The sequence below is a fragment of the Tympanuchus pallidicinctus genome, unplaced genomic scaffold, assembly GCF_026119805.1.
Source record: "Tympanuchus pallidicinctus isolate F22 unplaced genomic scaffold, pur_lepc_1.0 scaffold6, whole genome shotgun sequence".
NCBI lineage: Eukaryota > Metazoa > Chordata > Aves > Galliformes > Phasianidae > Tympanuchus > Tympanuchus pallidicinctus.
The window spans coordinates 10,178,321-10,202,572 of record NW_026294780.1 but is presented as its reverse complement, the minus strand read 5'-3'; the positions used below and the strand labels follow the sequence as shown (position 1 = coordinate 10,202,572).

At 41.0% G+C, this 24,252-nt stretch overlaps 1 protein-coding gene and 1 non-coding gene across 2 annotated transcripts; both read left to right on the top strand.

The window, feature by feature from the left end:
- Positions 1-308: 308 nt before the first annotated feature.
- Positions 309-23,687, top strand: RNF149 (ring finger protein 149). Its single transcript, XM_052664904.1, is given in 9 exon segments — positions 309-520; positions 522-1,030; positions 8,709-8,959; positions 11,598-11,666; positions 14,455-14,537; positions 15,016-15,112; positions 17,777-17,972; positions 18,339-20,341; positions 23,070-23,687. Coding segments are annotated over 8 exon segments (1,476 nt in total). The 3' UTR covers positions 18,398-20,341; positions 23,070-23,687.
- Positions 20,592-20,705, top strand: LOC128071835 (small nucleolar RNA SNORD89). The gene has a single exon (XR_008202020.1). It is a non-coding gene; the product is annotated as a small nucleolar RNA SNORD89 (small nucleolar RNA).
- Positions 23,688-24,252: the final 565 nt, after the last annotated feature.

Below are 24,252 nucleotides of genomic sequence, written 5' to 3'. Positions count from 1 at the left end.
CTGACCGGACTTAATTTTAAAAATAGTTATCTCCGGCTAGGGCCAAGGGAAAACAACACTGGAGGACCTGCTGGTGCGGGGCGATGGCACGCGTACGGCTACAGGGGCAGCTATCAGCACGGGACGCTCCTCCGCCCTGAGACCTGCCCACGGCTGACCCGGGGAGCGGACCGAAGACCGAGGCAGCCCGAGCCCAGCCGATCCGAGCCCAGCCGAGCGAAGTGGGGAGGTCGGAACCGAGGCGCCCCCTCCCAGCCGCCGTTCCCGGGGTGGGCGGTGCCCTCCCGGCATCCCCCGGGGCGGGGCGGATGGGCGCGTGCGCGGGCGGCAGGCCCTGCCTCCGCCTCGCCATTAGCGGTGCCGGCGGCTCGGCTCCGCCCGGGGCGGGGAGCGGGCGGCGGGAGGGCTCACCTGAGCGGCGGCGGCGGGGCCAGAGCCGGAGCCGGGTGCGGGGCCGAGCGAGGCGAGAGCAGGGGGCCTCCCTTTGTATTTTCTCCTCGTCTTCGTTCTTTCGTCTCTCCTGCGCTGCGTCCCGTTGAGCCGTCCCGGCGTGGCGGCGGCGGCCGGGCCATGGTGCGGCGCGCCCGGCTGGCGCTGGTGGCGGCGGCGCTGGTGGCGCTGGGGGCGCCGGGCGGGCAGGGAGCCCGGGCGCTGGAGTGGTACACGGCGTGGGTGAGCACGAGCTACGTGGAGCCTGTAAGCAACCGCACGGTGCGGGGCAACACGGAGAGCGGCCGCTACGGGGACAGCTCGCCCAAGGAGGGCGCGCAGGGCCACGTGGGCATCCCCCGAGGCGCCTCGCCCCGCCACATGGAGGGCTGCGCCGCCGACACTGACTACGACGTGCCGCTGCCCGCCGGCGGCCGCCCGGCGCCCGACGGAGACCCGCCGCCGTGGATCGCGCTGGTGGCCCGCGGCGGCTGCACGTTCAAGGACAAGATCACCAACGCGGCCAGGAAGCGGGCGACGGCCGTGGTCATCTACAACGAGGCCCGTTTCGGGAACAGCACCGTCTCCATGTCCCACCTCGGTGAGCGGGGAGGAGGCGGCGGCTTTGTCTGAGGGACGGCGGGCAGGCGACAGGGAAGCGGCCCTCGCGGTGACGCCGCGAAGAGCCGGTCGTAGCCTCCTTCGCTCCGTCCCTTAAATCGCTGCTGAGGGCAGGGCTTGCTTGGGGCCGTGGTTCTGTTAGCCCGCACCTCGCGGCAGGCGTGCGGCAGCCGGGGCAGCTGGGCTGTGCCGAACGCCTCAGGGCGCCGCGCTGCCTCGGTGTGCACAGCCGCGGCTCTGTGAGGAGAGCGGCTGGGGCCGGCGCTGCTCTGCTCGTCGTCCTCTCCTGTGCGGGTCTGTGAGGGCTGGGAGGAAGGTAAAGCTGGGAGAACGTGCTTCCAGCTTGGGGATGAGGTGAAAAAACTGATACTTAGAGAAAAACGTTGAGTTGGCTTGTCTGAGCGTGCTTATCTCTAGCCTACGGAAAGGAGCCGTGCTGTCTGCAGATGTCAGAGCTGGGATGGATGCTGCAGCCGCGGCTCGACCTGTGCCCGGAGTGCAGTGCTGGCTTAACAGATATGACAAGATCAAATGCTTGAGCAAAAGGAGAAGATCCTCGAAGCTCTCCTATAAAAATCTGTTAGCGTTTGTAGGCTTCAGAGGAACTGGAGGGTCTTGAGGAAGATAGAAAGATGAAGCAAATCATGCCAAAAGTATCAGTGACGTGTGTTCCTGGTGTGATGAGTTGGTTAGTGGCCAGGCTGTCCTTCTGGTGGTGAGGAGAGGGAGGACCAGGGATTTGGTTGAAGTAGAACTGTAAGGCTTTTCTGCAGAAAACAGTGTTACTTGAATGTGGCAAGCTGAAAATTGCCTCACAGCATACTGGGGGAAAGGTAGCTCCTGCTGGCACAGCTAGGACTGTGATCACTGTTCCTTCTTGCCTGCTGCATGCTTAAGTAGGCCATGGAATCATTAAGGCTGGGAAAGACCTCTAAGATCCTCTAGTCCAAGCAGCAGCCCACCCCCACCATGCCCACTGATCACATCCCTCAGTGCCACATCCAGTCATTTATTGAACCCTCCAGGGTCTGTGACTGTACCACCTCTCTGGGCAGCCTGTGCCACTGCCTCACTGCTCTTTCTGACAGTAAATTTTTCCTAATGTCCAACCTGAGCCTCTCACGGTGCAACTTGAGGCCATTCCCTCTTGTCCTATTGCTGCTGCCTGAGAGAAGAGGCTGACCCCCACCTCACCACAACCTCCTTTCACATCATTGTAGACTGTGATAAGGTCTCTCCTTAGCTTTCTCCTCTCCAGTCTGAACAATACCAGTTCCTTCAGCTGCTCCCCTTGAGACTTGTGCTCCAAACCATTCTTTACCTGCTGTGAAAGAGAAGGGCTGAAAGGTAAGGTGGGCTTCTGATTTAGGTCCTGTGTAGCAGTAAAGGTTCTTTCTTTTGCAACTGTTTTGTTCTTTGCTCATTTTTCTTTTATTCTTGCTGTCACTTTGGTTGATAAGTACAGGTTTGTTTTGTCCTGTGAGAATTTCTTGCATTCCACTTCATGCACTGTCATAGCCTCTTATGAATATATTTTTTTTTTTCTCTGTGAAATCTTTCTTATCTTGCTTATTTCTTTTTTTTTTTCCTGTCATCTTTGTGCATTGGAAGACCTTGTGTTGACTTGCTAGTGTAGTTGCATCTGTCAGCAATATGAAAACAAATGCTCCCTGACTGCTGCCATTCTGTTAACATTTCTCTTTGTAATCTGTTGGAATTTTGCTGATAAAAGCTCTGTCTGTGTGAAGAATAGGCTTTAGTGTGGTTATATACAGTTACACATTTGTACTTACTGTGATTTCACAAATGCAGGCTAGACCTCAAGATTGTCAGGACAGCATGGGGATGTGCTGTATTACAGTATAAACACTATCTCTGAGTAACAGATTTTTGCTTCACAGTGGGAACTTTTAAAACATGTAAATGTTTGAAATAGCTACTGGAATTTTCAGTGCGTTCTTCTGGGAATATAGGGAAGAATTATTGTTGGTGTTCCAGGCTTTGTGTTGCTTTAAGAAAAATGGGACAAGGGAGAACGTGGAATATGAAAGTATTTTATTGCAGATGTGAGTTTTCCATTCCTCTGAACAGATCTGTGAGGTGACATGAGGAAAATCCTACTTGTGAGCAGAGTGCACAGAACGCTATGAGGAATCTGTAGTGCTGTATGTAAGGAGTGGAGTTGCACGTATATGAAGAACATCCACTTGGTGGATTTGCAGCTGTGGCACTGGAAAAGATGGAAGACAGAGTAGTTATTCTAGCCAATAAATGTGCGTTTGAGCCTGAATACTATGCAGGTGATAAGTGGGGGACTGTTCCAATCTCTAAGGTTCATTTTTTCCATTCTTCTAAAAATCCTTGCCTTTAACATTTCTTGTGCACGTGGTGGTGGCAGTTGCCTGTTTTTAGGCTTACTCCAGCTTGTGTAAAAAGATTGTTGGTGAGGCCAAGAAGTGATTTGTGCTAGCTGGTGTCAAAGCATTTGACTAAAGACAAAAATTCCAAATAATCTGCAGATTAGTTGTTTGCTTTATGGGTGCCCTACATGCGTCACAGGAATGCAGTGAGCAGGGATTTCAGTTAGTAGTTTTGGAGCATCACAGCCAGGAGTTTGAGCACTTAGCCTTGCAGGCCTGTTCCTTTCTGCAAAAGAAGGTTCTTCAGATACAGCTTTTTACTGATGTCTCCTATGTTTCAGGCCTCTCTCTGAGTTAAGTTCTTCAGAATGTTGCATGTCTTGTCTCCCTGAGGGAAGTAGTAGTGAAACCACTTCACGTGTGGCTGTGGAGCATTTTTTTCCAGTGGAAAGCATTTGTTTTGCTTGGATGACTCAAGGAGTTCTCAATCCTTCAGTTAGTGTATCTGAATGGTCTAAACTCCATCTTCAGGTTCACAGAAATACAAGAGTTTGCAGGTGTTTTGAACTCTGTTTATTTTGGAGGGGAGGGGGGGGGAACTTAATGTAATGCAAAGGTTTAAAATTCCTTTCTGAAAGGAAAATAAATACAGTATATAAATACTATCTGGGAGAGGTTGGGTTGGGGAGGAGTCTGGATTGTCAAGGTGTAGAGAATTGTAGGGAGTAGACCAATGAGCTGGGGTGTGCTCTGTGTGCGCTGGCCTGGAAATAGGGAAGTGAAGAGACTGATACTTTGTGCTGGGCATCCAGCCATTTGTGAATACTCTCTCAAACTATGATTTTAGGATCCTGATCAGAATGTAAATAGGAGTAAAATATGAAGTATTGCTCTGCTTGACAGCTGTTGACTATTGTATGGAGGAATGGGGACCAGCTGCAGTCGTTTAAGATGAGTCTGGAATGGAGCTTCAGTGTGTGGCTTGTGGATTTCAGGGAAGCTTGGGTCATAGCTGAAATCATACACTTAAGACAGTTTTCTTTATGTAACTTATTTTTAATGAGGCTTTGCCAAAATATACCCAGCTAATTCATTGACGTGTTTTTTACGCAGCTACATTGAACAAAATAGGTGTGAATGATTTTGTACTGACAATTCTAAAAGCTCCTGCCAGCTCCCAAGGGGCAGAGTTAGGATTATTTTGGCACGTACTTCAACTCTTTGCCACTTTTCTTTCAGAGACCTGAGTGATACTTAAGTTATGTACCACTTGAGAATCCTCTGTGTTAACACTGCTCACTACTGAAGGCTTTAGTGCTGTTTTACTGAAAGGACAGAACTGAAATCGGAGGCTTACTTAACCTGGACAACAGCTGTTGTGTTGGGCTGCTAAGTTGTTTCAAAAGAAACGAAAGTAATTTCAAGATGCTTGTGTTATTCTGTGTGTAAAAGTACATGCATGTTGGAAGCCCATGTGGAAAGAGGGACTTGAGCCTGTATAAGTTGCTTGGCTACTTGACTCTTCTGATTGTATACTTGCTTCTTGAGGCATGTGACAACACACAAACCTAGGATCTGGGGAGATGAGGTGGGGTTGGGTGATTGGGGAAAAGCTTGTCATCTGATTGCTGCTGTAAATGGCACTGGCAAAGATCAGAGACTTTGTTTTGCTGCCAGGAGCAGAACATATTCAGTGTTAATTGTGGCAATGTAAGTAAGATATTTTAATTAGCTCTAAGGGCTCAGCTCCCTCAAACCTTGAGAGCCTTCAGACATTTCTCATGAGGACAGAAACTGAGTACGACTGTGGTTGGTTTCTGGATGATAGAAGATGTTCTTTATGTTGTATGCATTCATGAATGGGAATAAGGGTGGTTGTGTAGGCTATGTGTAATCAAGAGGCTTCTATCTGTATAGCTTTCTCCTTGTGAGGAGAGTGCTGGCTGCCATCTGCAAGAGGAGGCTGTAACAATATATGCAGTAGAACTGACCTTGGCTCAGTAGCAGGGTACATACCTTCATCTCCACAGAGTTTCAAACATGTACATTGTGATTCTGTAAGCACTGGAATGGGCTGCCCAGGGAGGTGGTGGAGTCACCGACCCTGGAGGTGTTCAAGGAACGGTTGGAGTTTGTGTTGAGAGACGTGGTTTAGTGAGAACTATTGGTGATAGGTGGGTGGTTGGACTGGATGATGTAGGTCTTTTACAACCTTGGTGTTTCTGTGATTCTGTCGTTATTTTCAGGTATCCTAAGGATTTCCCAGCACTCAGTTGAGATGATAATGGTTAGAAAAGCACACACCAGATTCCAAATCTACCTGACTGCTGAAGCATGAAGCAAATCTTACAAATAATCCAGGTTTATTGTAATGGGGTAAAAATGTGGTTGGTGATTGCAGAAGTAGAAACAAGTATAGAATAGCAAAGCCAGCAAAATGTGCTCCCAACAAGCGTATGTGACTTTGAGGTTTTTAAAAGTGTGATTTTTTTTATTTATTTTTTTTTTTTCAGGTTTGAGTTGTGTTGCAGTTGAAGCTGATGGAATGACTCAACACCATTTGTCTTTGAATTATGCGTTTCAGAACAGAAGTCTAAAATTAGAGTGAGGAATGAGTTAAAGTCCTCAGTCTTGCAGGCTGCTCAGGGCAACGTCTCTCTGAGATTGCTTTTGTAATAGTGGATCTTGGTATTTTTTTTTTCGTTCTTCCTTACATCTCATGACCTTTGAGGTCATCATGTTTAACTGTGTGCATCTTAGCAGGCTCCTCACCAAGTCTTTAAAGCTGCTAAAATGCTTTTAATGGACATTTAATAAAATTTGCAGTAGTTGCATTAGTTTTAAAAGTGGAAGCTGTCACAGTACCTAGCAGTCGTGCAGAAATACCCTGCTTTCCAATTCAAGTAAATAACTGACTGCTACTTGGCCATGCCAGTGACACTACAGATATAGGCATTGCTAAGAGCTGTGGGGTATTAAAGTGTGTGTGTGAGAGAGAAACTGTGCAGAGGTCTATGTAGCATGTTTAAATTGAGTGCAGATTTTGGGCTTGAAGAGGAAGTCTGTGTCGGTTGAAAAACCTAGGCTGCTTCCAGCCTTCTATTCTTCAAGTCAGAATGAAAGTACATGAATGCTGGTGCCACCCATCCTGGTATTTGTGAATTCTTGCAATTAATTAACCATATACCTAAATCAGGAGATGAAGGCTTGCAGAGAATGGTTCTTGGTTATGTGGGATACATTTTTAACTTAATATGTTCTTTTCTTGGTAACTTAGTGATGCAGTGCGAGGTCAGAAAGCAAGGAGAGTATCGTGCGATCTTCTCTACAGGATTCGTTAGTTTCTCTGGTAATGCTTTTGTGCTGGTTCAGGAAGGAAAATAATAATTGTTACACAACTCTGAGTGTGCTTGGATGTGCGGTATTGTTTGTGTGAATAATCACACTGTTGGTGAGTAGAGCTAATTAGGGAGCAAGTTGCTCATGGATTTGCCCTATTTGTCTTAAATTTCACTGCTCTGCATCTCCTGAATACAACCAGTACGCAAGACAGCACACGCTGGGATCTAGGTGAATGCTGGCTGGGCAGATAGCTTCTGGTGAGCAAATGCGGAATGGCTAAGCAGGGACATAAGCTGGGCCTTCCTGCAGCACCTTTTTCTCAGACCTTTGAGAAACCCAGCCCTATTTGGAAATGCTGCTCTCTTGCCAGGCCTGGAAGCAGCTGGTGGGTGTAGTAGTTCTTACGGTAGGTGAACAGTGGGGTGATTGCATAAGGTGGAGCTGGGAAAGCTTACCTGGCATTCAGACAGGAGGGTTATTCAGCTTGTGCTTGGGAACCTGCGACTTTTCATCCACAGCTGCCCATCACACCTTCTGGGGAGGGTTTGGAAGCTGCTGCCTGCAGAAGTGCACTGTGAGCCCATTCCCCTTGGAGTGTTACTGAGGTGGCAAGGTTGAGTGGGTGTCTCGGTAAGAATGGTCTCAGCTGGAAGATGTCTGAAATATTTAAGGCAAATAACTGCATGGTAATAGGCAGTGAGTCCAAAATGGTTTTCCAAGTTTTCAGAATCCCACTGAACATAATGTCATACATTAAGCGACAGTTTCTTTTAACATGACTTGCCACTAGTGCCACTAATGCAATTGGGAATGGAAAAGGCTTTACATCTTCAGTGGGGAGGCTTCACTGCAAGTAGCAAGTCAGTAAAGTTGTGAATCTGAAAGGGTAGCTGTGATATTACAATTTCTTATTTTCAGCTGGGGAAATTCTATTCTTTATTCCATGACTTTTTCCTTGGATCAAGCTTTGTTTTGATTTTTCTCAGTCAGGAGTACAAGGCAAACTAGAAAGCCGTAATTTACCAAGGGCGTATAGTAAGAACTATTCAAATAAAAACAGCATGGACCAGTGAAAAGGTGACATTCATAACAAGTATATTTGATTTCCATTTGTTTTGTAATACTGATCAGATTTTGAGACAATACTAGAATCACTTCCAGACGAAACTGAGTAAAACCCTAGTCACAAAGAGTCTTTGTTCATGCAATTTGGTCTTGACAGTATCTTAGCTTGTTTGGCTGCAACATGGTGCTTTTTTTTTTTATTTATTAGGTGCTTTCTCTTCCATATGCATGGGATGCTTTTGAGTTTTAGTATTTAAGAAAATACATATTTTTGTTGCATGCTTCCAGAAGAGTCCAAAAGTATTTCTTGACAAGTTCTCACCTTGATGTCCCTTTAGATTGCGAATACTTAGTATTGAATAATGTAATTGAATATTAATTATCCAGTCTTTTTGTTATTGTCTTGTGTGCAGTCTAATTGTGCTGTCAATTCCAATTCAAACTTAACTGAATGTTTCTCTTTTTGTGGTAGTTTACATTCTGTCTACAGCTGCAGTGCAAGTTCCTACGTTAACGAAGGACAACTGTTCTTGAGTTGTATATTAGAATCTTAGCAAATTCAATATAAGATCTAGCTTGCCAGCTTTTTGCATGGCATCTACACTTCCTCTTGCTGTGTGGAATGAGGAGTGTAGGGCCTTGATAAAAGTAAAGTGTACTTTTAATTCATTTAGTAGTGCAAACTCCTAAATATCTCCCACTTGAGTTTCACAATGTAAGTAAAGGGTTCTCTATTATTAAACTTCATGTAAGTTCTGCTGTACTTGGAAAAAATGAGGACACTTTCCTGTAATTTTGCTCCCTGCTCTTAATTGAAGAGGCCCAAATTACTGTCAAGCCAGAATGCCAAAATTTCTACTTAATTTTTCTTTTTCCCCCCCCCTCTAACAGGAACAGGAAATACAGTGGTGATAATGGTTGGTTATCCGAAAGGAATAGAGATACTGGAGCCAGTACGAAGAGGCATTCCAGTAAGAATGACCATTGGCGTTGGCACGCGTCACGTGCAGGAATACATCAGCGGTCAGTCGGTTGTGTTTGTTGCCATTGCCTTCATCACCATGATGATTATATCGCTTGCTTGGCTGATCTTTTACTATATCCAACGTTTCCTGTACACAGGATCACAGTTTGGAAACCAGGTAATTGGAGATGCAGCTTACAAGTACTTGCAGTCTTCTGTCAGATCAGTCGCCTAACTTGCCGTGTTTTATTGAAGCGTTTTTAAAGATCTGTTCCATCTTGTCCATATTGTCATAGAATTGTACTGTTGTTTGAGTTGGAAGGGACCCTTAAAGGTCATCTAATCCAACTCTCCTACAGCAAACTGCAATACTTAGAGCTAGATCATGTTGCTCAGAGCCCTGTCCAGCCTGACTTTGACAAGGACAGGACTTCCACTTCATCTCTGAACAACTTGATCCAGTGCCTCCCCACCCTTATTGTAAAACATAAATCAATAAAATCGCTTCTATTCAATCTAAATCTCCTCTAGTCTAGTTTGAAATCTTTTTCCCCTTGTACTGTCACAATTCCTGCTATAGAGTCTGTCCCCTTCTTTCTTACAGCCCTCCAAGAGTATTCAGTGATGATTAGTGAGGCTAATAAACAGTTTGCTAGTTAACACTATATGCTTGGCCAGTTTTAATTATAGAAACCAGTATGAAGTAGTGGGAAATTAATTTAGCCAATCATTAAAAAATAAATGAAGGCAGTTTCTTGTGTTATTTGTCACCTAAGTTAATTTTTAATGTTAAAAGGGTGGATGTTATTTTCATTCTTATGTAATTTTCATTCTGAAGGTATTAACTTTACTAACCAGAATTTATTTATTTTTTTTTAATGAAGAAGGAGACCATAGTAATTCTTATTTTTAAGACAGAATAATTAGAGCTAAAATTTTTGGTTCTAATGCCTTACAAAACCTGCTGTGAATAGCAGTGCTTTGGAAGGAGCACATATTGTGTGTGATTGTGCTCAGTGGGACTGTTAGAAGTGGAGAGCATGGTGGGAGAACAGGAGAGGTCAGGAAGGAATGACTTCTGTTCTGCTTTGCCCTTTCTATGTTCCTGTATTAGTTAAACTTGCAGTCTACATGAAGTCATGAAGTATTGATTCCCTGTAGTCTTCTTTTCCTTTTTCTTTTCAAATATTTAAGCCTTGAAAATATTCTCAGAATGTAAATTCTAAGAAAAGTATTTTCTTATGAAACACTTAGAGAAAAAGGAGTGCATTTTTGTTCTAACTTTTAAGTTAAGAAAGCCGTTTCTTCCTGCCTGTGTGTACCTGAGGACAGTTCACCCTAGAGGAAAATCAAATGCTTTGTATTTGTAGATTTTAGATTGAATGGGATGCTTCCCAAAAATATGTACCATAAACATAAGCCATAAACAGTTTGTCATCTAAATGCTTTTTAATGAAATGAAATTATCTAGCGTTAGGCTGTTATGCCATGTTCCCCAGATCTTCTGCTTTTATAGCGACTGTTGAAAACCGATTTACGAAACTGAAGCTGTGAGATGTTTTGAATATCTTTGGTCAAAATATAGTGTTAGAAATCTTGAGAGAAATTTGGAAACGTGACCTGAATCTTATTTGTTTGGCTTATTGACTTCAGCACAATTAAAACTTTGAAGTTAATTATGACATGGTATAAAGCAAGCTATTCTGCAGCTGCTTAGTGAGGTTGTGGAAGGGTGTCTTGTGACACATTCTAATATCAGTTTAGCAGTAAATCTTTGAACAGCTTCTTGCTGCTGGACGTGAAGCAGGCCAGTGCAGGAAACCTGAGCTGGTATAGAAGGTGGAAGAAACTGCTGCTGGTGAAGTGCAGTGTAGGGGAAGTTTCAGACTACTTTCTATCATGGGGGTTGGAACGTGATGATCCTTGGGATCTCTTGCCAAGCCAAGCCATTCTGTGATTACTTGAGAGGGGAGAAGAAAGGTACTTCAAGTTCATATAAAGATATAAGTTGTGACATCATTAAGAGAAAAGCTGCTTTTTTTTTTTTATTATTATTATATTTCATCAGTGGGAGTTCTTGCTAGGTTGATCAAACTCTTAATTGGGAATGTTTGGTTTCTAGCAGTAGCTATGTCTTTGTCTTAGAATACAGTACTGCTTTATTTGCTTGCTTCCCCTCTAAGCATAATTAGGGCTGTTACTGTATAGGAGTCCAGTATGTTGTCTCATGTCTGTGAAGCCTTTCTTGTTGTCTCCTTTGCATAATGTGTCCTTTCAGTGTAAAGCTTTGGATAATGTGTTAGACAGTGTTTAACAAGGGAAGGCATGAATAGCTACAAGCAGCCTTTTGACCTGGTAGCCAGCTGTAGGCTACTCAGCAGGATTCCACCTACTCTCAAGCTTGTGTAAAACCTACAGCCTGCTTGCTCATTGCTTGGCCTAACAAGAAGGTCTGGTTAATTCTGTTGTTGCAGCTCTAAAGCATAAATTAACTTCAATTTTCCTGTGTGGGAAGGCCCTTAATGCAGGCAGCTACTGTACAAGACTGTATGTCTGTTTGATCTGCTTAGTTCTGTGCCAGCTCAGGCCATTGTTAGAGCGGTATGCCTATAGATAATGTTTACTATTGTGCCCCAAGAATGCAAGTTCTTCTGCCTCTGCTGGCTGGCAGTACTTTGTAAATAAATTATCTGGCCAGAGTTGAATTTTCTGATGCATTCAGGAGGCTTAGTAATCCATGTGGAAAATGTTTAAAAGCTTTGAAATGCGTCTCTTAAAGCTCAAGTCTATGCTAATGCTTCACATCTTTATTCAAGGGACATAGGAAAGAAACCAAGAAAGCAATCAGCCAGCTTCAACTGCATACTGTGAAACGTGGAGACAAGGTAACTTGGTGGCTTTGGTTTTTGATGAATGATTTGAAATGTGTCATAATGCCTTATTGGAATTTAGTCTGAAATTATCTCAAAATAACTGCGGTGAGATTCTTACAATTTTAGGCTAATTTCATTGCCTTTGCTAGAAGACCAATTTTAAAATTGAAGAGTCAAAATTCAACTGCTTCTGAAACATAAGGCTGGTTCGTTGCACTTTGTATCTAGTTACACAGAGCAGAGGATAAGAAAGGGCTGATAGTGCTATAAAGATGAGGTAACATTGATCTTAGAAGCACTTGAAAACATCAACAGGTAGATTGCAAAGTTCTTCCTAGGACTATTGGTTGCATAGTTTGTGTAGCTGATATAAGCTTTTCGTTTAAGAGAACATCCCATTTTATTTTTCAGAGGGCCTTACAAACCTAAAAAGCTTTGAAAAGCAAAACGCTTTTTCAACTTTTTCAGCATATGATACATGAGCTATAAAGACTTCAAGTACAAATGTAAGAAGCTAAAACAGTTCCACTAGAATAAGCGATTCTAAAAATTCAGTATAGCTTTCAAAAAGTTAATTTTACCAGCTTAAGGCCTAAACTAATAACTCATGGAACAAATATGAGGTAGGAAAAAAAGAGATGTTTTGAAAGAAACAATTTAGCTTCAGGCAGCTGTGAATCTAAAAGCTAAATTAACTTCTGAGAAGATTTCTGCTAGCATACAGACATTTCTTTCCCAACCTTATTTGTTTTATTTGATCAGGTTTTACTTAAGGACTGACTTGTTTAGAGATGAAAACAAGAATTTTCTTTAAATCCATGAATAAAATTAAGGTGAAAAAGGGTGCTTAAGAACTTCAAAAGATGTGGTGCAACTGATGCTGTTTAGTTTAAGGTATACGCTATGGAAAGCGTGTCCTTTGTATAGCAAACTAGCTTGAGGTTAAAACAGTCACAGAGCCTGCCTTATTATTATTATTATTATTATTATTTTTACCTCTTGTACATTGAGTACTTTAGTTTAGTACTTTAAAAGTATTTCTTGCTTTGAACTAAATTGTAAATCAAAAAGTAATCTGCCAAGCTTGGAATGGGGAATGTGCATATTCCTCACAAGGTGAAGTTAGAAAGAAGGAAATATAGAACTGTGTAACAACTTACATGAAGTAGTGTCAAAGTGTAGCATCTGCGTGGAAAGAAATGGATGTAGAAGAGTCATGGTAAACTCTATCATGAGGACCACAGTGGAGCTGTTAATTGCTTTTAAGCTGATTCTCAATCAGCCTATAGAAAGGGGGGATTTTACAGCATATCAGTTCATTCCTATTAATGTATCTGTAAGCAAAGTAAATGACATAGGGGGATTTAACAAAGTTCTTGTGCAGTCTGCTCATAGCAGCTATTAGTGGCACATTGATCAAGCAAAGGATGAAATTAGATAAAAATATCTAAAATAAAGGTTTTCTGCTTGGTGAACCATATCTTACCAATTGTTTTGAGTCACCCAACTACCAGCAAATTTTGGTAACTTAGAGGTGCAAATGTACCTTTGAACTAATGTGAATTTATCTGAAAACACGGCCTTGCCTCTAAAGAAAAATGGTACCATTCATATTTCCATTCATTCTGTCCTTATGACAGAAAGAGTGCAATTATTCTGCTTATTGTGATAAAGTACAGTTTTTTTTATTGTCACTTCTGTCGTAGTCGAGATATTTAACTAAAAATGGGTCAACCTTTTAAAATTGTTTGCTATCATGTAGATCTTTCCTGAGAGGCTTATGGGATTATTGCGAGATGGACACTCATTCGGTCATGTGCTGCATGCTTGGGTTTTGTCTCTTGTGTAGAATAAGAAAAAACATTTATGATAGGAAAATATTTATCCTAAACTGCTTATATTAAAAAAAAATAAAAATAAAAGAAATTGGGAATTTGAGACATCATGTAAAGTAATAGCATGTAAAGGAGGGAAAAACTTTGCCTTGAAGTTGAGTTTCCTTGTCATACTAATTCATTTGAATGTTTGTGGTAATTTTAAACTGTTTCAGTCAGCAGTAAATGTGAAATATTTCAGTGGAGGATGGAAGGAATTGGCCCACTGTGTGTTCTTCTAATACTTATTTTTAAACAACTCAACACTGAATTATTTCTCTTGTCAGGAGGTATTTATTGTACCTACTATAACCATAAGTAAGGCTTCAAGGAGGCAGTAAGACCTGTTAAGAAAATTTAAATAACCCCTAAAAAAGTAGGGATGGGGGGAATCCTGTTTGAACTCGTTATGCTGTAAGCTTGGAGAAGAGACTTAAAAATCATTATAAAATTTTACTTCTCCTCCTTTGGCCTCCAAAGTATATATATTAGATGTGGTAGAAGAAAAGTATATATGGAAAAAGATGGTTCACAGTATTTACCCTCAAGGACCACTCTCTGCTTAGTCTCTTGCAAGTCTTGGATCAGTTAAAAGTTAGATTGGAAGCTCATTTATGCTGGCTTTTTAAAAAAATTTCTAGATTGTTGTGTTTTTTGTAAGTTGTTCATGGGAGCCAATCTCCTAGCCAGTGTTTGAGGTCTAACAGATAGCTTAGCATACCATGTATAGCTATTTCAATTAGAAACTCTTGAGTTAGGGGCCTGGCTTTTGGTATTTGGTATCACTTGATCAAATCACCTCATCTAGAATTAAATGAGGGATGTGTTTTTATTTGCTGAGCTAACTTATACCACCTTTTATGGGAACTCAGAAGTTTGTTCTGTGATGACGTGGATGCAATGCATTTAAATGTTATCGTCTTTAGGGTCTAGATGTTGATGTGGAAAACTGTGCTGTGTGCATTGAGAACTACAAACTGAAAGATACTGTCCGAATTCTGCCATGCAAGTAAGTTAACATTGTTATTCTTTTCTCTTTGTGCTGTATTTTACCTAACCAAAAATTGACAAACCTTTTGGAGACTCTTGAAACTGCTATCAGAGCTGAAGTCCTGCCATTCCTATGGCCTGTTGCACATAGAAGGGCACTGGGAGACAGTGTAGAGTTTCATACATATGGAAGGAAAAGAAACAATTGGGAGAAGTGTAAAAATGAAATAGAACTGTAAGTTTGAATTGTACACAGTTGAAATGATACTTCAGTGATGTCTTTGTAGTTAGTGCTATCTTTTATTTTAGGTTAACATACCTGGAAAAGATGCTTCCAGAGCTTATGATTACATTTGTCCTAGTAAATTAAGCAGTACTGATATGTCAGGGTTATAGAGGAGTTGGGTTACCTGTCAAGGCAGTGCCTTGCATATCTTTTAAAGAAGTAACGTGTGGTTTTCATAATAAGTTCTAAAGGGTACTTTTTTTTTTTCCAGACACATCTTCCATAGAACATGCATTGACCCTTGGCTTTTGGATCACCGAACTTGTCCGATGTGTAAACTGGATGTTATCAAAGCTTTGGGATACTGGGTATGTTGCATGCTTGTTTTAATCTTCGAGAAAGAAGTGTAATGCATTGAGCAAGTCTTCATGTAACTGTTCAGAATGAGAACAGTTACGACTTCACTAGCTGGAGAAGCTGAGCACAGATACAAGAGCGAATGAGAATATGAAAAAAAAAAGGGAATTCTGTGGGTAGGAGCTTAAACAGAATATTGAACTGTTTATGAACCCTCTGTGTACATTGTGGTGATCTTTTTTTTTTTTTTTTTCCTGCCATCAGCTGACAATAGTAAAAGCAGAAATGAGGCAATTTGCTCAAGCTACCAAAAACTAACTTAATTCAATAGATTACATGTATGTTTTCAATCTTGTTGAGAACTGCAATTCGAAGTAAATTTAGTATAACTTTCATATATTTGAGCACATTTATATATAATTCCACATATACCCAGTATTTTATCCCTGTAAATGAGGCACTACTGAGAACCTTCCTAAAGACATTGATTGGAAATTGGTTAAATAGAGAAAATGATGTGCTCTCATTTCTTCCTGACAGCACCAGAAAAGAGAGATGAAGACACACGCGGTAGGTTACTTGGTCATTGTTGGTAAATAGTCTTGAGTTCCATTAAGATGCCTTAGACACGAATGTACCTGTTCTCTTCTACTGATCTGCAGAGACCCTCAGGAAGCAGGGGTGTTCCTTGGATTCAGGGGCCTTCCTTTCATTGGCTAGGTCTGCCTTATGACTAGCTTCTCTCTTATTTTGTTACAGAGATTTAGCAGGTATACGGTTGACTGACTTTTTTGTTTTGTGAAGGATGGCAATACTCCTGGTATGCAGTGTGTGTGTATATATACATATTACATTCTATGTGTACATATACACCAAATTATGGTGGTTCTGCGTAGCAAGTAAGGCTTTATCTAGGAGTTGCAATCTTCTCACGTGAAATAACTACATTACTATTGTTAACAGCTTGCTTCTTGCTTGTTTTCAAGTCTTGATGTTGACATAACTGGTGTTGTCTGTGAAAGGTTATATCCTTTCATATACAGTCTCAAAGCTGAAACATTTCAGAACACTCCTATTCCTTGAATTCCTGCTGTTGCAGGAGGTACTGATACCAATGCTAACCAAGAGGATTAATGACTCTGCTTGTTGGTTAAAAATATTGGAAGCAGGTTGAATGAAGTTGTATTAAACACAGAAGCCCAGTTCTCTTTTCTGTGGAATGGAGAAAATATCTTCTCAGCCATCCAGATTGTGCTGGAATTAGTAGTGTGAGATATCATTCAGCTATTTTTTTTTCTAGCTTGGTCTTCAGCCTCATCCAGGTTGTCCATTCTGATACACAGAGCAATTGCATAAATGTTTTGCTAATATGAGCAAAGAAGCGTGAAGAGCAAGGCAGCTTTTCAGTAGGGTGCTTGCTGACTTGTAACAACAGATTTGAAGGTACAGCCTTATTACAGAAGTTTCTTGAGGCATGCTAAGAGCTTGAAGGCTGAATTCAGTTTTATGGTAAACACTTCAGATGCTTCCGTATATTTAAATGCTTATGGTAGAAAGAAGACAGGAAGTCCTGTTACTTACTTTGTGTTTTGTAAATTGTGTACTTAGTGGGCTCATTACTACTTCTTATGAAAAATGAGAGTTCAGCATGTCTGACTTTCTGGTTTAGGTGAGCATTGTTGAACTTTCAGTGCTTATTTAGCTGCTGAAGCTTTGAAAACAAAAAGTCACTGGTCTTTTCCCTGACGCTCGCACCCTTTGGAGTTTAGTGTCACGTGTCTCAACTTGTGTTCAGATGTAATTGTTCTACAGCTTAATAAAATCCAGCATGCTATAAAGTGTGGTGTTCTAAGAGCAAAGGAAGGAACAGCATAGGATTTCTTAAGACAGGCCTCCTTTGCTAATTTTTTGAGCAGGGGGAAAGTGATAATTCTGTAGCCTGCAGGAGAGCTACTTGTGCTGCACTGTACTTGTGTATTCAAATAGTCTGATTGTGTTAATACCAATAGCTTAAGGTTCAATTTTAGGAACAGAATTGCATATGTAGGACTTGGATCCATCCTAAAAGTTATGAGAAGTAGCTTATGTTTCCCCCCAGATTAAGAAGTTCCTTTGCTCACACTGCAAGTTTTATTCCTGCAATGTAAGGAGCTGGCATTACTTCTTTTTTTTCAGACCAGCATTTAAAGTTAGGCTGGAGGAAGAGGTGGAGAGAAGCTTTTTCCTATGTCAAACTTTGTTTACTCCAGTTTAAGAAGAGAAAAAATTGCACCTTGCCAAACTACTATTGTGAAAAAACAGCAGTTTATATCATCTTCTGCATAATCAGTAGGTTTGCTCAGCGAGGACTTCATACGTGCTGAGTGTGCACTTAAACTGCATCAGTACTGCATCAATAGACTGCATCAATACTATTGCTGAAGTGTTGACATACTCCAGCTGGATGGGTTGACTCCTGCCATTGCCACCACTCTTGGTTTTCTGAGTTTTTTTGGGGATCTGCCATTGACATTTGAAGTAGACACTGCTAAATACTATACCTGTGAGCTTATAGGCAACACTAGCTGAGAAGAGTCATTTTTTCCAATAAGGTGAAGATATGAAGTGATAATATGGAAGAATGTTGATGTGTAATGGTTGACCAAAGTGTCAATTAATGTATTTTAATTTTGAAGGGGGACCCTGAAGATGCACTAGAAGTTCCAATACCTGAATCAATAAGTGGCAGTGTGTCAGTTGGAAGTCTGAGTATTGCTTTACAAGAAGATGAGAGAAATGAAGTAAGCGAACTGTCAGCTTCCTCCACCAGTGAATCTGTATTGCAGTGTACCAGTTTAAAAGAGGATGCAGGTGAAACCACAGCGTTACTTGGTAAGTAATAATTCAGCTCATCACTTCATAATCCGTGGTGCCATTATTGGCACTGGAAGATGCCAAATGATCTCTGGAAGATCTCCAAATGATGTTAGTAGTCTTAGTATTGCACTGCAGAGCAGATTGAGTGGTGCTTGTACTGATGTTCAGAAAACAGAGGCAGGTAGATCATGAGGGAGTCCTGTCAAGATTGGAAAAAAATTGTTTGGGGAGGGAAGAGATACAATCTTCCCAAAACACCTGTTTACTTATGTGGAGCATTTTGAACCTTACATATACATGACTACTTGTTGCTAGAATTTAGATAAAGCAATTTAGAAGATGAATCTAGAAACAAATTTTCTTCTGGTTTCTGACTTCTAGATGTGGATGTCAGTAATAACCGGCATGGAGAGCATCTATCTAATGGAAATTCCCACTGAGCTGCTTCATGGAAGATACCTTGGATAGGTTGTCGAAGAACTATTTTTTATTTAAGTAGTATGAACTTTTGTCTGGTTAATGGAAAAATAACAATGTAAATTATTTTACCTTTCAAACTTTTCTAGCTGGTGTTCCAAAAGGGCTAATAACTAAAAATTTTGTACGCAAGAGGATTTTATAAAACTTCCTCTGGATGTCTCATCCTATAAAAAGATGCAATAACCCTTTTTCTGTAAGCATTATTACAATGTCATTGTGTTTCAGAGGGCTGTAACAAGATGAAGACAAGGCAGCGAGACAATGTAGAATGTCTAATGGATAAATATTTTGGAAGCACTACTCGTGTTCAGCATGTATATATGGAGAACACTTACAAGACTACCATGATTAAAATGTTTTGAAAGTTCTGTTGTAATTGGAGATGGACATTGTTAAAAAAGAAGACACAATCTAGTCTTTGAAGGAACCAACTTAATGGGTATATTACATATCCGCTTGGATGAAAAAATTAGTAGTTGCAACTTTCTGTACATATAATAAATAATAATTTGATCTTGTAACGTGTTCCACTGAGAGCAAAAGGGGACTCTGTCTCACTAGCTTTTCATACTGAATTTGGCAGCAATAGGTTGTGCTAAGTGGTCTTCACGTGCTGAGCATGTAGACTTATTTAGGTATATGCACACTGATTACCTCTTCCAATCTTAAACTCAGTAGAACAGAGGTAAAGGGCTAACTATAGCTAAAACGTATTTATTAGTCTATTTATAAGACTTAATTCCTTCTTATTCCTGCTCCCATCTTTATGTGCAAATTGAAACTGTTTCTTAGGACCTACAAACACCTTTTCTTTGTGTAGAGATGCTAGAATTCTCCTCCTGGAGATTCCATAATAGGGGGTTTTGACGGGGTTTGTCACCACCTTGCATCCCTTTCTTTCAGATTAGCAGTACTGTGCCTTATAGTCAAACACCTGTGAAACCTGAAGCATCCGAGAGTAAATATAAACCCTGACATCTCCCAGTATGACCTCTTATATTTATGTACTCTTAAGCGGTATAGGGAATTGCTAAGCTGTTTTGTAAAGGAATATGTATATTTAAAACACTACTTAATAAGGGTATACATGAATCGCTTAGGATTTTAGCATTGTCGTGTTATAAACGTGCTATGTTCCTTAATTTTGGGTAAAGCTGGTCTTACAGGTTGCTTAAAACGGTGTCTGTTACCAGACATTTGTTTCAGAATGCATTTAGTTTTTAAAATGTACATTTGGAATGTTTTTATGAAAATATGCAATTCTTTTTCTAACTTACATTGAGCTTCAATAGAAGCAATAACTTTTCTTAAGTTTAGAATGAATGTTCCAGAAATGAGAGATTTCATCTGGGGAAACACAGTCTGAACTTCTACTTTGCAGAGCAGATGTTTCATCCTAAATTTACTTCAAAATGTTCCTGTTAATGCTTGCTTGTTGACAATAATCTGCCTCTTCCTTGTAGGAGTGTAATTTTTAGGTTTACTGGAAAATTGTCAGGTTGTAGTTCTGATGTCACCAGCAGGTGCAAGTTTTTGTGATGCCTTTATCTTACAAGAAGCACATGAGAATGGAATATGACTGACCAAGCATCTCCAAAACTGAACAAATAAAAAAACAGCCCACAACTAAAACAGACAATATATAGGGACGTTTGTCTCCAAAAGAAGCCTATCAACATTTCCAGAACTGCCTTTTCAACTATCTCTTCAACGTTATAAACTAAGTCTTCTCCCTCTTCCTTAACACAAAATTGAACATTGTTTCTGTTAGTAAATGTTGAGAGGGTTTAAACTCTAGCTCATGGAGGAACCAAGAGGAATTACCAAGAGAAGTCTTGTTAATCTGTGGATTGTATCTTGCTGATATCTGCAGTGCAGTATTCATGCTGGAGGGGAGAATTATGGTAAGTACTTAAATTTTTAAGTAATAGCTCTAAAACAAAAAGCTTTGGTTTAGAATTGAAGCTGAAATCTGGAAGGAAGGGTAGAGAAGCTGCAAATTGACAAGTGTGTTTAGGAAAATCTGAAGTGTTGACTACTTTGGTGAAGTGTACAAATATTAAAGGTTCCTGGAACACGTCTGCTCATGTCACTGTACCTGTTTCATGCAAAATGTCACAGGAGTCTTTGTGCGTAGTCTGTCACAGCTGTAGTGCTGAGGAATGATGACAATAAAAGGCCGAATTGCAGTGCCTCCAAAAAGCAGTTTGCTCTCCTTGGAAGCACAATGACAAAATTGTCCGAAGCGAATGTTGGTCTGACCTCAGAAAGCTTGTGTACTTCAGCAAAAATAGTGGTAGTGTAAAAATAAACAACAGGAAAGAGTCGGTCTATGGAACTTAAAGCAGTAGCCAAGAGGCTTAGAAGCGTATGGTTAGAACTGAAACAGATCATTTAGGGTAGGTGGGTGAAGGCAGCTCTGGGTAAATACAGGTACCCAGATTATATATATATGTAATTTTTACCTATGGTAGGGTAGATGTCCTTTAACTTCCTTCCCCACCATTTGTAGAATCTATAATCGGCCTCTCTGTTGAGGCTATTTCCTGCCGAATGTGTGAGCTAATGCTGTATGTATTGTGGGTTCTCATTCTAGCTGCATGTTTTTCCTAAAACGTGCAGAGGTTTTTCTCTGAGATCTGTCCCTTTGTTACATTTCTTTGAAACCCTCCAGAGTGGCTGGAGGCATCCATGTGGTGTGATTATGAAGTGAACAGGATGAAATGCTCAGCCACACTGGGCAGTGTTAAGTAAATAAAGGGGAAAATCCCTAGCAGGACCAAGGAATGTACTTCCTACAGGATGTTAAATTTCATTGGGTTGGCATTCGTTAGTATGATTTCATTACTTCTAGTGGTACTGTTGGGGAGCAAACTTGTGAAGTGCAAAAGATTTTGAAAGGAGACAAGTATCAAATGGGCTGATGTTTAAAGTGAGACTGAATCTTGCTAATACTAATGCTAAATTGAAGAAAAATGTAATAGCAATTTTTTCAAAGCTTAGCTTCAGCTCTTAGACCTGTTGGCAAGAAAAAAAATGAACTTGTAGACATTTCAAATCTAAAAGCATCTTAACTGTGAGTTAAATTACCAGTGGTACCAGTTTAACAAGACAATTTGGATTTTTTTTCCACTAACTACCTCTAATTAAGGCTGCATTCTTCTAAGCAAAAATGGGCTTCAAGCAACGCTTGGATGAGGTTCTCTGTAGTATTTGATTAGATAGCAGCAACTCCTTCGACTGGGCCCTACTGCTGAGTGTGTGACTGTCGTCCTGTTGCCAGTAATCAGTGCTAGATTCTTAAGAGAAGGCATGCCAGAGGAGTTGCAGGATGGTTTGTTCACAGTGAGAATGTTTTTAACTCTTACTTACCTAATGAACTGGGTGCTTCTATATTCCTACCAAAGCTGGCTTCTTACTGTGCTTCAGGAATTTCTTCCCTATTCAGGGATGTAATTGGGCATAGGGAAACAACTTTAGGGAAGCATGCAAAGTATCTTTTTTTGACCTCTTCTTGTTTTAGGGGTGGTCTTCTGGTTTTCTGCCCAGCTTTCTAGGTTTCCCTCTAAGGCAAGGCAGTAGCAGGCAGTGCAAAGAAGCCCAGCATGCGTGTGGTGATGACTGTCCCCTTCTATCCCTGTGCTTCAGAGGGTGCTTGAGACAAGTGGGATATGCACTCACAGGTTTTGATAAGCTCCATCAGAAGCAAAAATGTTGGTTTTGTATGATTGTGGCAATAAATAGAATAGCATATTGAGCTGAAGGTGTAACTGCCCCATAGAAACAAACTTCTTTTGTCTAGCCAAGTCTAGACAGCTGCTGTTAGCAGTACCAGTCATTACTTTGAAGTTGAGGGCACTGTGAATCAATAAGTAGAGCTGTGCCATAAATACATGGCCTTGATATACATCAGTATTCTAGTGTTCAGTGAAACTGGGAATTCTTGCTCAAAAGAGCTATAAGAGCTTGATCTTGATGGTCTTCTGAGCAGGGAGGTCATGTGTGTAGTTGTCAGAGGTTGGGTGTCTTTGGTTGGAATTTATTTCCTTAGTCTGAAGCTGAAGTCCAAAGAGCTAGGTACTGACTGCAGCATTTCTGTGCTGGACAAATATGCTGAGGTTATTAAGGAAGTACTGACTACAAGGAGAGATGGAACTGACATGTAGTAGAGGGGGATAGCTGTCATTATCTCATCAGGTTAACCTGGAGGGAATGGTGTTCTTGATGTTGGCAGCTTGATGAGAGACTGTTCTCTTCCACATGTTTCACTTCAGTCATCAGTCTTGGTGAGACTTGACAAGATGCCCCAAACCAATTGAATTTGCTGATACAGGAGCAGAAGAGTTTTCCAGTTTTCCTTTTTTCCTTTTATGCTTGAACTATTCACTTAGTTCTGGCATTCAAATTTAAGAGTGTGATAAACTAACTCAGCTTAAATGGTAGAAAAATAAATCCATCCAAGTGGTATTTTGACAAGCTAGGAAGGTGTATGTTTTTACTGTGTAACAAGATGAAGTTTGGAGCTGGGCTAAGGGAATGAGCCATTGAGGTGGAGGAGGAGGGCAGGGCAACTGCTCTTTGATTTTTCTGTCCTTGATGCTGATCTTTACTAGTTGTTCTTTTCTCTCACAGGTGATACATGAAGATTTGGGAATTGGAATCGTCGATTAAAAATGCACAAATCAAGCTGGTGGCTTTTGTTTTTGTTCAGTATGGGTCCTAATATCTCTCCTCGGATATCCTGCTGCATTGCAAAACTCGATTTGAAAAAGTTTAAGAGTAGAATATCTCTACGATTGCATGTGTTTGTGTGAAGAATGCATTGCCTGGAAGCTGTTCATTTTACTTCCATTGGACCTGAAACTAGTTTTCACCATCTGAAACACGGTAATGATACTGTATTTTTAAATGAGCATATCCTTCTGAATTGACAACAGCAGAGTAATTTGAGTTTCCATCATGTCATTAGTTTGAAGCTGAAGTCCAAAACTTTGAATTCACTTCTGCTAGAAACACAAGTGCAGATAACCACTTCAACTTGCTGGTCTTTGTCAACAACTACAGACAATCAGCTCTTATGGTAGCCTTGTACTAACTTGGTTGCGTTGATTGATTGGATTAAGCACCAAACTGTTGGTTTTCCCATTGTGTGTGTACAACTATAAGAATGTCAAGTTATGCATTGTTGATGTAACTTAATGGCTAAAAGCTAAATTCCGTAATAAATTATACAGACCTTTTAAAAAGCAATGTTCTGAAGAACTTCAGCTTTCTCTTTATTTTGCATGTGTAAACAGAGCTGTGGTGGGTTGAACTTGGCTGGTTGCTGAAGGCCCACTACATTGCTCTCTTGCTTCCTCTCCTGGACAAGAGGGGAAGAAAATAAGATGGGGAGATTCCTTTCCAATCAGTCACAGGCAAAGAAAGCAGATTTGACTTTGGGAAGTTTTTTTTCCTAACTGGAAACAAAGGCAAAACAAAAACATCTCATTTCCCCTGCCCTTCTCAGCCTGTTTCTGTTCTTTCTCCCCATTCTTCCACCCCCTGCTCTGAGCAACCAGGGGGCAGTGGGGAGTGTGGTCAGTTTGTAAGGCTTTAGCTGCTCCTTCCTCACACTTTTCTCTCGCTTAAATGTGGATTCCTTCTATTGGGTCCAGTCCTTCACAAAACAACAGCTCAAAAAGATTTTTGCACTGTTTACTAATAATAAATGAAATGCAGGGTTTGTGTTAGGGGAGTTTTTTAAAACATAGTTTCTGGAAGGATAAAAGCAGGCCCAGCATCTGCACCTCAGCACAGAGAAATGCTAATTTAA